The 15,950-nt window shown below is 45.4% G+C and overlaps 1 protein-coding gene across 4 annotated transcripts in view; it reads right to left on the bottom strand.

Moving 5' to 3' along the window:
* Positions 1-587: 587 nt before the first annotated feature.
* si:dkey-26i13.8 (kinesin-like protein KIF19) overlaps positions 588-15,950 on the bottom strand; it is an 86,827-nt gene continuing 71,464 nt past the window's right edge. For 2 of the 4 annotated variants that reach the window (XM_055651118.1, XM_055651120.1), the window contains 4 exons: positions 14,066-14,596; positions 10,042-10,237; positions 7,905-8,012; positions 592-1,412 (listed from right to left, as the gene is read on the bottom strand). In XM_055651118.1, coding sequence (XP_055507093.1) covers positions 1,264-1,412; positions 7,905-8,012; positions 10,042-10,237; positions 14,066-14,596 — 984 coding nt within the window. In that variant the 3' untranslated portion in view covers positions 592-1,263. Of the gene's footprint in view, positions 1,413-7,904; positions 8,013-10,041; positions 10,238-14,065; positions 14,597-15,950 lie in introns of all 4 variants that reach the window. The other 2 variants (XM_055651119.1, XM_055651121.1) reach the window with 2 other exon arrangements.

Raw genomic sequence — 15,950 nt, 5'->3', positions numbered from 1 at the left:
GGCGCTGTAAAGCAGCAGAGGTTCTCTGGCACTGTGCCGCCCTCTCTTACACCCAATTAACAAACGTCATAGGTCTCATCTTGAAAAATTAATTTAGTTAGGCAGTTGCACAAATGGCCACAATGTACATGGTAACACCATTAACTGATGCCTGGGATTGTGCACAGAAGGGTCTATGCCAAATTCCTCTTAGGTACTTAGCAACCTGGAAGCAATCACGACATCGAAAATGTGTGCAGATGGAATCAATTTCTGGCAATAAATCTTTAGACGTTGATGCCATTTGTTTTACAATGGGACCAGTCAAACATTGATCACATATGTACACCTTTGCTCAGTTGTTAAGTTGGTTATTACTCTACTACTTCACACTCATTATCATTAATGTAATTTACAATCCCTTATTATTCTCAGGCTATTTTGTATTGTCACGAATATTGATTGGAGTACAACTCATACAATTGATGACTTCATGTGAAATATACATTAAGTATTAGATAGACACAATGTGCTGGAATAACTCAGCGGGTCAGGCAGCATCTCTGGAGATACAGTAAGTTGAGACCCAAATCGTCAACCATCCTTTTCCTCCAGAGATGCTGCCTGACCCGCTGGATAACTCCAGGACTTTGCGTCTATCTTTGGTGCATACGAGCATTTGCAGTTCCTTGTATCTCCATTAACTCTTGCCAGTTAGCATCTGAAATAAGTCACGACAGGAAATGTGAAAGATGCAGAACAAAAAAATACTCTTGGTAGATTTATTCAGATCATTCAGTAATCGCAACTATTTTTTGTGAGTTGTTACAGGATACAATAATTGTAAATTCTTATAGCTGCCAATAGCATTGCTGATCCAAATGGCAACTACGTTCATTCATTTCCTACAGTACCAACGATCGACTGGTCAATGGCCCTCGAAGGAATTGTGCCTTAAGCAGTTTGGAGTTTCCGCTCATGTATAGTCCTCCCATGCTTGGATCCATGTTCATCACGCCAGCATGTTCAACTGTAGAAATACTACTTGAAGTCATTTGCACTACGGAATGAAGGAATGCAGGAATTGCTGTCCCCGCATCTTATTTTTCTTCGCAAAAACAGAATGTAAATGTCTCAAATTAATTTCTTTGGAATTCGCGTCAGGTCGGGCAATGTCACGATCCTGGTTGAAATTCATTTCAGATTTGTCTTCAATCCTTGAAATAAGTCAATTTATTTCACGAATCGAACGTCTCTATTGCCCACATGCTTGCTAGGAACTGTTCATTTCCTGTTTCTACTATCTCCTCTGATATGTAGATTTGCATCAGATGTCCTGTGGGGTCTAAAAGACAAATTACTTCCTTTTTTGATGTTTCCGGGATGCCGTTGGAGTTGGATGGGCACATGTGTGCTGGCGACGTTACCTGCTCCTGCAATTGTAGTGGGAAAAGAGAAAACAAATCTGATTTATGTCACCCTTGCTTTCATCTCCATCACCACTTGTAAATCTGAAACAAAACATTAGCTCTTGAAACAGAAATGGAAATTGATGGTCTCACTAATAGCATACATATGTGATATGAGGTTTCGGGGCTGCAAGGTGGCGCAGCGGTAGAGTTGCTGCCTTAGCGCTCCGGAGACCCTGGTTCGATCCAGACTACGGGTGCTGTCTGTATGGAGTTTGTACCTTTTCCCTGTGACCGCGTGGGTTTTCTCCGGGTTCTCTGGTTTCCTCCCACACTCCAAACGCGTACTGGTTTGTAGGTTAATTGGCTCCGGTAAAGATTGTAAATTGTCCCTAGTGTGTAGTGCTAGTGTACCGGGATAGCTTGTCGGTGCAGACTAGATGGGCCGATGGGCCAGTTTCTGTGGTGTATCTCTGATCTAAAATGCATCTCTGTGGAAAAGGAATAGGTGACGTTTCGGGTGGAGACCTGCCTTCTCTCCATACCCCCTGATCCCTTTAGCCACAAGGGCCACATCTAACTCCCTCTTAAATATAGCCAATGAACTGGCCTCAACTACCTTCTGTGGCAGAGAGTTCCAGAGATTCACCACTCTCTGTGTGAAAAATGTTTTTTGTCATCTCAGTCCTAAAGGATTTCCCCTTTATCCTTAAACTGTGACCCCTTGTCCTGGACTTCCCCAACATCGGGAACAATCTTCCTGCATCTAACCTGTCCAACCACTTAAGAATTTTGCAAGTTTCTATAAGATCCCCCCTCAATCTTCTAAATTCTAGCGAGTACAAGCAGAGTCTATCCAGTCTTTCTTCATATGAAAGTCCTGACATCCCAGGAATCAGTCTGGTGAACCTTCTCTGTACTCCCTCTATGGCAAGAATGTCTTTCCTCAGATTTGGAGACCAAAACTACGCAATACTCCAGGTGTGGTCTCACCAAGACCCTGTACAACAGGGTCTGAAGAAGAGTCTCGATTACTGGTTGGTGCAGTCTCAGTGGGCCGAAGGGCCTGTTTCTGCACTGTATGTTTAAACTAAACTAAGCTAAACTAAAAGGGTGGGAGGTGCCTGGATCGCACCACCAGGGGTAGTAGTGGAGGTAGATACAATAGTGGCATCTAAGAGGCTTTTGGATAGGCACATGGATATACAGGGAATGGAGTGAATGGACAAAATGGCCACAGTGCTGCCACCCCCTACCCTGATCATGTATCTATACGCTGTAAATAGATCGATTGTAATCATGTATTGTCTTTCTGCTGACTGGTTAGCATGTAACAAAAGATTTTCGCTGTACACGTGACAATAAACTAAACGAACTAACGAACTCGGTGTAAAAAAAACTCGCACCCACACTTCTCTTTTAAACTTTGCCCTAAAGTAGTTCTCACGGATATGATAAATACCTGTACCTTGTTAAAATCGCATTTCATTAACATTATAAATTGTACAATTGAAAACTACCAAATGAATAATGTTTTGAATGGAATTTCAATAAGAGCAGATAGCAAAGTAAAACGGCAAGGAAATATTAACTGAGCATCGGACCTGCTCAGGGAATAGGAGTAAGAGAGTTATATTTCTGGTTACATTTATTCCCCAGTGGGCTCTTTTCATCTTTAATCTGGAAGTCAATAGACAATAGACAATAGGTGCAGGAGTCGGCCATTCGGCCCTTCGAGCCAGCACCGCAATTCAATCTGATCATGGCTGATCATCCACAATCAGTACCCCGTTCCTGCCTTCTCCCCACATCCCCTGACTCCGCTATTTTTAAGAGCCCTATCTAGCTCTCTCTTGAAAGCATCCAGAGAACCTGCCTCCACCGCCCTCTGAGGCAGAGAATTCCACAGACTCACCACTCTCTGTGAGAAAAAGTGTTTCCTCGTCTCCGTTCTAAATGGCTTACTCCTTATTCTTAAACAGTGGCCCCTGGTTCTGGACTCCCCCAACATCGGGGGGGGGGAGTATGCCTGGAACCAAGCAGAGAACTTCTTGACGTTGAATCCGCTCCCTGGACGGGCAATGTTGAGAGGCAGCTCTGGAAAGCAGAGCTGGCCCGGGTAACATTCTCCTCGGCTGGCGGCGGTTACAAAGCCGCAGAATCTGGAGTCTCTTCTGGGACGGGGGAAAAAATGTTCATATTTGTGGTGAGATTTGAGTTCTGCTCGGGAAGCCTTTGCTCAAATACACCAGCTGCTGCAGCTGCTCGGTGAAGAAACTACCAAATAAAACTGCTGAAACCTCTTTAGCTTAGTTTAGAGATACATCGTGGAAACAGGCCCTTCGGCCCGCGCTGACCAGCGATCACCCCGTACACCAGTTCTATCCCACACACAAGAGACAATTTACCAAAGCCAGTTAACCCACAAACTCGCACGCCTTTAGAGTGTGGGAGGAAACCGGAGCACCCGGAGCAAACCCACGCGGTCCCTGTCGGGGAGAACGTGCAAACCCCGTGCAGGCAGCACCCGTAGTCAGGATCCAACCAGGGTCTCTGACGCTGTCAGGCAGCAACTCTACCGCCGCGCCACCGTGCCACCCCGATGTTACCATGACAACTGGAAAGCAAGCAAGCCACTGTTAACATTAACAAATCAAACCAGAATGTCTGGATTTTGTTTGAAAGATACAGCATGGAAACAGGCCACTGTCCATCGGTTACCCGTTCACACGACTCTGATGAAGGGTCCCAACCCAGAACGTCACCTATCCGCGTTCTCCAGAGATCTGCCTGACCTGCTGAATTACACCAGCACTTTGTGTCTTTTTTTGTAAATCAGCGTCTGCAGTTCCCCATTTCTACACTGGTTCCATGTTGTCCAACTTTCTCATTCACTCCCTACATGCTTTGGGGGCAACTTACAGTCCAATTAACGTACAAACCTGCAGGTCTTTGGGTTGCAAGAGAAAACCGGAGCACCAGAGGAACTCCACGTGGTCACGGAGAACGTGCAAACTCCACACGGACAGCATCCGAGGTCAGGATTGAACCAGGGTCTCTGGCACTGTGAGGCAGCAGCTCTACCAGCTGAGTCACTGATTTAAGGCATTCGCGTCCTGAATTGTGCTTTTTGTTTCAGAAGGTGTGACCCCATCAGTCACCGTGACCAAATACATTATTTCTATTTAACCTGCGGTTAACCTCTGCTGCATTGATTCACAGTCGGCTCCAAATTCAGGTAATAAAAATAAATAAAGTAACTGGCAAGCCTCATCAATAACACAGGAGCCGTTTGTGGCCTTTCATTTTCTGCACCAGTTCCCGAGCTTTATGTTTAATCTGATCAATATTTCACATTTAAATCTGCAGTAACCTAAACATTAATCTAACTTCTCGGGTCATCGTAGATTCATGGCTGTCAGCTGCCGGAAAGGTTATTCCCTGCCGATACTGCTTTAAAAATCTCATTAACTGTAGGAAGGAAATTGCTGCACTCCTTCACATGGGAAGAAGTTTGAATATGTGCAGCTTAGACAATATTTCACGGGTAAATCCTGACAAAAGTCATATCTAAAAAGAAATCAAAGTGAAATGCATTATTCAGTCAAATGAGTGAAAAATCCAGTATCCTGGTTCGGCAACTTGAGCGCCCAGGAGCAGAAAATACTACAAAAAGTAGTAAACATTGCCCAGTCCATCATCAGCTTTGACCTCCCTACCATCGAGGGGGATCTATCGCAGTCGCTGCCTCAAAAAGGCTGGCAGCATCATCAAGGACCCACACCATCCTGGCCACACACTCATCTCCCCGCTACCTTCAGGTAGAAGATACAGGAGCCTGAAGACTGCAACGTCCAGGTTCAGGAATAGCTACTTCCCCACAGCCATCAGGCTATTAAACTCAACTCATGCAAAACTCTGAACATTAATAGCCCATTATCTGTTTATTTGCACTTTATCTGTTTATTTATTCATGTGTGTATATATTTATATAATGGTATATGGACACACTGATCTGTTCTGTATTCATGCCTACTATATTCTGTTGTGCAGAAGCAAAGCAAGAATTTCATTGTCCTATTTATTATCTAAATGGTGGCCGATTGGGAAAGGGGGAGATGCAGCAAGACTTGGGTGTCATGGTACACCAGTCATTGAAGGTAGGCATGCAGGTGCAGCAGGCAGTAAAGAAAGCGAATGGTATGTTAGCTTTCATTGCAAAAGGATTTGAGTATAGGAGCAGAGAGGTTCTACTGCAGTTGTACAGGGTCTTGGTGAGACCACACCTGGAGTATTGCGTACAGTTTTGGTCTCCAAATCTGAGGAAGGACATTATTGCCATAGAGGGAGTGCAGAGATGGTTCACCAGACTGATTCCTGGGATGTCAGGACTGTCTTATGAAGAAAGACTGGATAGACTTGGTTTATACTCTCTAGAATTTAGAAGATTGAGAGGGGATCTTATAGAAACTTACAAAATTCTTAAGGAGTTGGACAGGCTAGATGCAGGAAGATTGTTCCCGATGTTAGGGAAGTCCAGGACAAGGGGTCAAAGCTTAAGGATAAAGGGGAAATCCTTTAAAACCGAGATGAGAAGAACTTTTTTCACACAGAGAGTGGTGAATCTCTGGAACTCTCTGCCACAGAGGGTAGTTGAGGCCAGTTCATTGGCTATATTTAAGAGGGAGTTAGATGTGGCTAAGGGGATCAGGGGGTATGGAGAGAAGGCAGGTACGGGATACTGAGTTGGATGATCAGCCATGATCATATTGAATGGCGGTGCAGGCTCGAAGGGCCGAATGGCCTACTCCTGCACCTAATTTCTATGTTTCTATGGTATATGGACACACTGAAGTGTTCTGTATTCATGCCTACTATGTTCTGTTGTGCTGAAGCAAAGCAAGAATTTCATTGTCCTATCTGGGACACATGACAATAAACTCTCTTGAATCTTGAACCTTGAATCTACCTCTTTGGTAGAGGTCTCTCCGACTCGGGTTTGATCGGACTCTGCTGGCTTTACCTTGCACTAAACGTTATCCCCTTATCATGTATCTATACACTGTAAACGGCCCAATTGCAATCATGTCATGTCTTTCTGCCGCCTGGTACACAGCATGCAACAAAAAGCTTTTCACTGTACCTCGGCACGCCGTGCCAATGAACTGAACTGAACATGTACTTTGTGTAGGCAGGAACAGTGGGTGCTGGCTTACACTGGTAGACATAGAAATGCTGAAGGACAGGCAGCATCTCTCGACAGAAAGAATGGGTGACGTTTCCGTCAAGAGCCCTCTGCAAATTCTGATCTAATATCAGCATATCAGATGGTAATTGACGAAACCCAGTGTATAACAAAGTTGAGCCAGATATTCAGTCCTCAGTTCACCACAGCATGCTTGTGTAATAGATACTCATGTACAGTGATTCAGTGGCCTTACAGTATTTTATTGTAGTTAAGGCCAGTTCATTGGCTATATTTAAGAGGGAGTTAGATGTGGTCCTTGTGGCTAAAGGGATCAGGGGGTATGGAGAGAAGGCAGGTACAGGATACCGAGTTGGATGATCAGCCATGATCATATTGAATGGCGGTGCAGGCTCGAAGGGCCAAATGCCTTCTCCAGCACCTATTTTCTATGTTTACCCCACTGTTAAAAGTGAGTGATTCTTGCACATGCACCATATGCAAGAACTTGAGCCTATAAGGGGTGTCAACTCAGATATTTTTCTCTCATTAACACTCTCACCGAAGTCAATTAACCTGCGTGTCTTTGGAATGTGGGAGGAAATCGGAGCAACCTACGCAGTCACGGGGAGAACGTACAAACTCCGTACAGAAAGCACCAGAGATTCCGGCTTTAGCAGATGCTGCATTTTCATATGTGGATCATAGGTGGATTACATTTCGAGCCATGAAGCAGCTTGTATATGAAGAGAAAGATAGGTCAGATGTAAGGTGAAAGGCATAGATAGAGTGGATGTGGAAAGGATGTTTCCTCTGGTGGGAGAGTCTAGGACTAGAGGTCACAGCCTCAGAATTAAAGGGCGCTCTTTTAAAAAGGAGATGAGGAGGAACTTCTTTAGTCAGAGGGTAATTAATCTATGCTGCCTCACAGCGCCAGAGACCCAGGTTCTATCCTGTCTGTACGGAGTTTGTATGTTCTCCCCGTGGCTTGCGTGGGTTTTCTCCGAGATCCTCAGTTTCTTCCCACACTCCAAAGACGTACAGGTTTGTAGGTTCATTGGCTTGGTATAAATGCAAATTGTCCCTAGTGTGTGTAGGATAGTGGTCGTGTGCATGGATCGCTGACTCGGTGGGCCGAAGGGCCTGTTTCCGTGCTGTATCTCTAAACTAAACTAAATGCTGTAATACTTGAGGTTACAATCAGATCAGCCATGGCCATATTGAACAGTGGAGCAGGTACGGGTGGAACAGTGGCCTGCCCCTACTTCATATAGCTGTATGTTCTGTAGTTCAGGTGCACCTGTAATTGTACATAAATACGAATAGCTGACCTCTCAATCGCTTCTGCAAGATTAGCCCCTTACTCCCCTCTGCATTTTTCTGGTGAATGGTACTTGGCGTGGTATTACTCACTTCAATCCTCTGCAATTGGCTCTCACCTGCAAATCATCAAAGATTATTGTTAGGTTCTTTTCAATCTTTCCATTAAAACCCACATTTGTGTCTGTATTTTCTTTTTAAAATTGCTTCAAAGGGCAGCTGCTATCGGAAACTGTGGGCACGGCTATTAATAATAGTTTGAAGCCGTCGACACAATATGATGATGCTGACATTGTGTTTAATCCAGATGGATGTAAAATATTAAATAACACCAGTGAAAGAGGGATTTTTAAGGGATTTATCATTTTAGGAAATGAAATATTGCCAGGTGCAAATAAAATAAATCTCAGGCTATTGAGCTGCAACTATAGTCTTTAGTGCGTACTGACTACAGGAGTGGTGCCGGAGGATTAGAAGTCTAATCCTTTTTCACACAGAGAGTTGTGAGGCTGTGGAATTCTCTGCCTCAGAGGGCGGTGGAGGCCAGTTCCCTGGATACTTTCAAGAGAGAGCTAGATAGGGCTCTTAAAGATAGCGGAGTCATGGGATATGGGGAGAAGGCAGGAACGGGGTACTGATTGTGGATGATCAGACATGATCACATTGAGTGGCGGTGCTGGCTCGAAGGGCTGAATGGCCTACTCCTGCACCTATTGTCTATTGTCTATAAGACTATGAACATTGTACCAGTGAAAAGGGAGACAATAGACAATAGGGAGGGAGGAAGGGAGAGATAAGCTGTGGAATTGCAGGCGAATTAGTGGTGAGCAAGTTATTGGAATCTATCCTGAATATCAGACTAGATATTAATGAAGGGCAGTCAGCATGAATTAGTTTAAAAAAAGACACCCAGTGGTCATAAGATCATAAATCATAGGAGTAGAATTAGGCCATTCGGCCCCTCAAGTCTACTCCGCCACTCAATCATGGCTGATCTATCTCTCCCTCCTAACCCATTCTCCTGCCTTCGCCTCATAACCTCAGACACCTGTATTAATCAAGAATCTATCTATCTCTGCTTTAAATACATCCACTGAGCTGGCCTCCACAGCCTTCTGTGGCAAAGAATTCCACAGATTCACCCCCCTCTGACTGAAGAAATTCCTCCTCCTCTCCTTCCCAAAAGGACGTCCTTTAATTCTGAGGCTACGACCACTAGTGGTAGACTCTCCTCTCCCCGTCCACTCTATCCAAGCCTATCTCTACCTCCACATCCACTCTATCTAAGTTGTTGGAGCAACTCAGCAGGCCAGGCAGCACCTCTGGGGAACATGGAGAGGCAATGTTTCGAGTCGGGACCCTTACTCAGATCCTAATTACAGGAAGGGTCAGAGAGATGATGAGGAGATTTTTTCACCTGAGGTGTTAGGAGTTTAGTTTAATTTATTGTCACTTGTACCTAATTTTAATGCCTAATGCAGCAACTCTAATGCCACGCCACAATAATGTTTAAAATTCTATAATTAAATTCTATAATCTGGGACCCGGTTATTCACTCACTGGTCCAGGCATCAGAGCATGTTTTTTTAATTTAAACATTAAGGATTTAAAAACAACGTCAGAAGGATAATCAGAAACTTTAAAAATAAACAGAGCAATGTTCTATGATTGATCCACATGAGTTTTGGATCATAATTCTGACGGGTCTTCTTTGCGTTCCTAATGCCCCTGTCCCACTTAGGAAACCTGAACAGAAACCTCTGGAGACTTTGCGCCCCACCCAAGGTTTCCATGCGGTTCCCGGAGGTTTTTGTCAGTCTCCCTGCCTGCTTCCACTACCTGCAACCTCCGGCAACCACCTGCAACCTCTGGGAACAGCACGGAAACCTTGGGTGGGGCGCAAAGTCTCCAGAGGTTTCGGATTTTGGAAAGGAGAGGTGATTGGTCGCAAGTTATTAAAATGTAGCAGGAATGGCACTACAGAGACGCTGGTTTACACCGAAGATAGACACAGAATGCTGGTGTAACTCTGCGGGACAAGCAGCATCTCTGGATAGAGGGAATGGGTGACGTTTTGGGCCGAGACCCTTCTTCAGATGCAGACTGTACGTAGGGGAGGGCAGTAGCACCCAGCAAAAGGAGAATCACCTGAATGATACTTGAGTGGGAATTTGATCTTTGCCGCCGTTGGCAGGTTGGCGTTAGACACAGTGGCGTTCCTGACTGGCACGACACTCGGCTTGAGATTAGAGTTCTGGGAGAGGTGTGGGGTGAGCGAAAACCTGTGATCGGACACGCTCTTGACGTTGTGTGGCCGCGAGGGGTTTGTCCGCAGTTTAGGAACCTATGGAGAAGAAGAAAAAAACTGCGTTAGATGCAAATGGTACATTAACCATCGGCACAAGATTTAAAAGTAAGCATTAGAGTTACTGTTAGTTAGTAACAAAAGCTTTTCACTGTACCTCAGTACACCTGACAATAAACTAAAGTAAAATAATGAAACCAAACATTATTGTCATGTGTACCAACGTATAGTGAATAGCTTTTTTGTTGCGCACTATCCGATAAGCTGAAAGGCATGATTACAATCGAACCGTCCACTGCGTACGGATACAGGATAAAAGGAACAATGTGTCGTGCAGGATAAAGCCGAGTAACATCCGATTAAAGATAGTCCGAAGGTCTCCAATTGGGTAGATGGCAGGTCAGGAGGACCACTCTCCAGTTGGTGATAGGATGGTTCAGTTGCATTATTACCAAAGATCCTATAGCGGAGCAAGATAGACCACTCCTTCTAAATGCAATGGGCGGACGTGTAGTACGCAACGGAGCGGAACGTGGGCCTTTTTTTCATCCATTTTAGTAACCCGACCCGACCCAACCCGACTCGCAGTGTAATCAACGTTGCGGGGTAACAGTTTGTGTTAATAAATTATAATTCTGAAAATGAGGAGAAGATTTTTCCCAAATAACTTTTATTTTTTCGAGGATGTTTCCGTAACCGGCTTCCGTCTCCGCACTAGTATCCTATGGGATCTTTGGTGCGGAGACGGAAGCTGGGTTACGGAAATGGGGCCGAAAATTACCCATGAATCTGCCCATGACCGTACTACGTCTTTTTCGTCGAGGGATCTATCTTGCTCGCTATAGGATCTTTGCTGATAACAGCTGGGAAGAAACTGTCCCTGAATCTGGTGTTGTGTGTGTGCGCGTATTCACACTTCTGTACCTCTTGCCTGCTGGGGGAGGGGAGAAGAGTGAGTGTCCGGGATGAGGCTGGTCCTTGCCGAAGCATAGTGGAGGGGTAAAACATATGGCATCACTATAACCATCTATTGTACAACCTTATTATCAATTTAAAATGTCAACATTTTTAATAGAGCGTTGAATAGAATGTTGCAAGCATTTGATACGAGGCAAAAAATTAGATACTCGGGACCAATTGTAACTCAGAATCCACCAAAAATATACAGGGAAAGACCTTTCAAAACATCAAGCAATGAACACAAAGGGCAGATAGTCCGGTGTAAAGCGGCATCGCTAAATGGATAATCGTGAAATTATAAATAGGAAAATCTTGAAATGTGGGCAGCTGCCAGGAAATCCTGAGAAATGGAATACTTAATGGCAGCAGGGGCAGGGGCCTGCCTTAATAACAGTGCTGAAGAAATCAACGGCAAGTTAGATGACAAATCTCCAAATCCAAAGATAGACACAAAATAAGAATAAGGGGTAAGCCGTTTGAGACGAGGAAACACTTTTTCACATGGAGAGTGGTGAGTCTGTGGAATTCTCTGCCTCAGAGGGCGGTGGAGGCCAGTTCTCTGGATATTTTCAAGAGAGAGCTAGATAGGGCTCTTAAAGATAGCGGAGTCAGTGGGATATGGGGAGAAGGCAGGAACGGGGTACTGATTGTGGATGATCAGCCATGATCACATTGAACGGTGGTGCTGGCTCGAAGGGCCGAATGGCCTACTGCTGCACCTATTGTCTAAAGTGCTGGAGTAGCTCAGCAGGTCAGGCAGCATCTCAGGAGTAAAGGGATAGGTGATGTTTCAGGTGGGAACCCTTCTTCAGACTGGGTGATGGGGTGGGAAGTTACACGTCCATGTATTGCAATGACACAAAGTCAAGCAGTATAGATGGGAGCATTAAAAAGATTGTGTAAATTGTGATCAATGGAATTCAGAACAGGAATATGTGAGGTTAGGATGCAATACTTTATAAACGATGAACAGTTGGAAGCAGTGGCAGATGACAGAAACTTTAAGGGATCGGGATTTTGGACTCGGGAGTACATTGCATAGATGTTTCTATTCTGCACTTTTAGCGGCACAGTGATGCAGCTGGTCGAGCCGCTGTATAACTCAGTGGGAGAGGCAGCATCTATGGATAAAAGGAATTGGCGACGTTTCGGTTCCCAGTGTTATTCCCAGTGTCATTCCCAGTGTCATTCCCAGTGTCATTCCAGTGTTACTCCCAGTGTCATTCCCAGTGTAGACACAGAATTCTGGGGTGACTCAACGGGTCAGGCAGCGTCTGTGGAGGAAAGGAGTGGGTGACGTTTCGGGTCGGTAGATTGGAAGTAGAGGTTTGGGGGAGAAAAGGCCAGAACAAATCAGGGCCAGAAACAGATGATTTAGCGGCACAGTGATGCAGCTGGTCGAGCCGCTGCCCTCACAGCCCCACAGACCAGGGTTCAATCCTGACCTCGGGAGCTGTCTGTGTGGAGTTTGCACGATTTTCCCTGTGACCATGTGCATTTCCTCCAGGTGCTCCAGTTTCCTCCCACATCCCAAAGACGTGCGGGTTTGTATATTAATTGGTCGCCGTACGTTGTCCCTAGTGTGTCAGAAATGGATGAGATAGTGGGATAACATAGAACCAGTGTATTTAAGAAAGAACTGCAGAAGCTGGTAAAATCAAAGGTGGACACAAAATGCTGGAGTATAACTCAGCGGGAGAGGCAGCATCTATGGATAAAAGGAATTGGCGACGTTTCGGTTCCCAGTGTTATTCCCAGTGTCATTCCCAGTGTCATTCCCAGTGTCATTCCCAGTGTTACTCCCAGTGTAATTCCCAGTGTAATTCCCAGTGTTATTCCAGTGTTACTCCCAGTGTAATTCCCAGTGTAATTCCCAGTGTAATTCCCAGTGTTAATTCCCTGGCTATCAATGGTCAGCATTTACTCGGTGAGACGAAGGGCCTGTTTCCATGCTGTATCTCTAACCTAAACAACATGTACACAAGATGTTTTTCTGGACCAGGATCCAGCAAATAGTTCTGCTTTTGATCTCAACAATTTGGCTCATTTAATTACAATCTTGCCTCGGATGTGAATCAGGTTATGGATTTCAAAACTTCACACAAAGATGTTGGCACATCACTTAACAATTCTGTGGTGTGCTGAAGGAATGATGGAAGTGTAATCTTTCAGATGTGGTTTGAATGAAGAGTCAGTGTAGCATTTTGGCTGGCTATTAAGTAACCCATAACACTATTGAAAGAGTAGCAAGTTAGTAAAAAAAAAATCAACACCCAAGCTAAAAGTTGGGAAGAGACAATTTGTTCTTCAAAGCAGAAAGTTCTCTAGACCGGATACATTTGTACGCCTGGACCTGACGTAGACACAAGGAGCTGGAATCCTACATAGAACACAAAATGCTGGAGTAACTCAGTGGATCAGGCGGCATCGCTGGAGGACATGGGTAGTGATATTCAGGACCCGTCTTCAGTCCGACCTGAAACGTCCTCCAGAGATGCTGCCTGACCCGCCGAGTTACCCCATCACTTTGTGTTCCAGGTCAGGTGCAGTATCGCCGGGGAGAGCACAAGAAGTGCAAGAAACATAGAAAATAGGTGCAGGAGTAGGCCATTCGGTCCTTCGAGCCTGCACCACCATTCAATATGATCATGGTTGATCATCCAACTCAGTATCCCACACCTGCCTTCTCTCCATACCCCCTGATCCCTTTAGCCACAAGGGCCACATCTAACTCCCTCTTAAATATAGCCAATATTTGAAGCGCCAAGACAGACACCATTGTATGCAGATGCTGAGAAGTTCTAATCTTGTGTGTGGACTCGATAAGAAGAGTTATGAGCGCTACTGTGGAATAATCACCATGTTCAACCCATCATCATTAGCAATTCCGATCTCGACCAGTCTTACCCCCGGAGAATTTACTTCGAACTGTCTGGATCTCTTCTTTCTTTCTTTCATTTCAGTCGAATCCTCCCTCTGATCCGTCTTTCTCGCCCCTTTCAGCTTGGACCAGGACAAACTAGAGGTCAGCGGAGAGGAAATGCCAAAATCTGGGCTGTTCCCAAAGACAATCCCTTCCATTTTGGGCGAGAGGCTGCGGCCTTTGCCGACCGATTTCATTTCGATGTTCGGCGCGTCTTTCTTGGAGTCGATGTGACGCCAGTTCTCCTTCTCGGTCTCCTCGGCAGAACGCATGGACTGAATCCTCCTCCCCTTCTCCCTGGTGGGTTCCAGGGCAGGGTCCGCCGCGTTTGCCCGTGAGCGCCGCTTTGCCGCTATGACCGAGATGCTCTTGGTTCCCAGGGTGATTTCCTGCAGGTTTCCAGCACCCTGCTGCTTGTTCACCACAAACAACTCTGATCTGCTGCTTCCCACATCAGATGGCGTGTTGGTCACTTGACTCCTGCTCCAATCCTTCAGGCCCATCGGACTCTGCTTCTGATAAGGACAGAGAAAGAATAAAAAACAGTGCAAAAGAAGATAAAATCCACCCCAAAGAAAAGATAGACACCGGAGTCCAGTGAAAAGCTCTTGTTGCGTGCTGTTCAGTCAGCGGAAAGACAATACATGATTACAATCGAGCCATTTACTGTGTATAGACACATGTCAAGGGTAGTTCAAGGTAAAGCCAGATCAAAGATAGTTTCAGGTTGGAACCCTTCTTCAGACTCCCCAAAACATCACCCATCCTTTTCCTCCAGAGATGCTGCCTGAGCCACTGCCTCACAGCACAAGAGACCCCTGTTCGATCCTGACCTCGGTTGCTGACTGTGCCGAGTTTAGAAACATAACAGAAACATAGAAAATAGCTGCAGGAGGAGGCCATTCGGCCCTTCGAGCCAGCACCGCCATTCATTGTGATCATGGCTGATCGTCCCCTATCAATAACCCGTGCCTGCCTTCTCCCCATATCATAGAAACATAGAAATTAGGTGCAGGAGTAGGCCATTCGGCCCTTCGAGCCTGCACCGCCATTCAATATGATCATGGCTGACTCCACGAGCCCCTAGAGTTAGATAAACTCCCTCTTAAATCCATCCAGTGATTTGGCCTCCACTGCCCTTTGTGGCAGGGAATTCCATAAATTCACAACTCTCTGGGTGAAAAAGTTTTTTCTCACCTCAGTTTTAAATGACCTCCCCTTTATTCTAAGACTGTAGCCCCTTGTTCTGGACTCGCCCAACATTGGGAACATGTTTCCTGCATCTAGCTTGTCCAGTCCTTTTATAATTGTATTTGTTTCTATAAGATCCCCCCTCACGTTTGCACGTTCTCCCTGTGACCGGGTGGGTTTTCACTGGGCGTTACGGTTTCCCACGACACTCCAAAGAGGCGCGGGTTTGTAGTTTAATTACCTTCTGTATATTGTCTCTGGTGTGCAGGGCAGAGCCAGTGTGTGGGTGATCGCTAGTCCGCATGGACACTGTGGGCAGAAGGGCCTGTTTGCACGCTGTATCACCAAACTAAACTCAGCTGTGAAAGTGGAACTAAGCAGCTCCTACCTTTCTACACTCGAGTACTGTGCTGGCTCGAAGGGCCGAATGGCCTGCTCCTGCACCTATTGTCTACTTAGCCACAAAACTTGATTTATGTTAATTACAGACATGCTGCCATTAATTAGAACCACCATTCTGTATGAGTGAGAGCTCTGGATTAAGAACCCACTGATCATACCCTGATTTATTGAGCTAGATTGTGTGCAGGAATATACATCTTAACCAAAGCATATTCAATGGACGATGGGAGAAATACAAGTGAGAAGAATTTGTCTCGCACACATTATACGAGTCAA

This window comes from Leucoraja erinacea, chromosome 20 (assembly GCF_028641065.1).
Source record: "Leucoraja erinacea ecotype New England chromosome 20, Leri_hhj_1, whole genome shotgun sequence".
Classification (NCBI taxonomy): domain Eukaryota; kingdom Metazoa; phylum Chordata; class Chondrichthyes; order Rajiformes; family Rajidae; genus Leucoraja; species Leucoraja erinaceus.
This window is presented reverse-complemented; position numbering and strand designations above follow the sequence as displayed.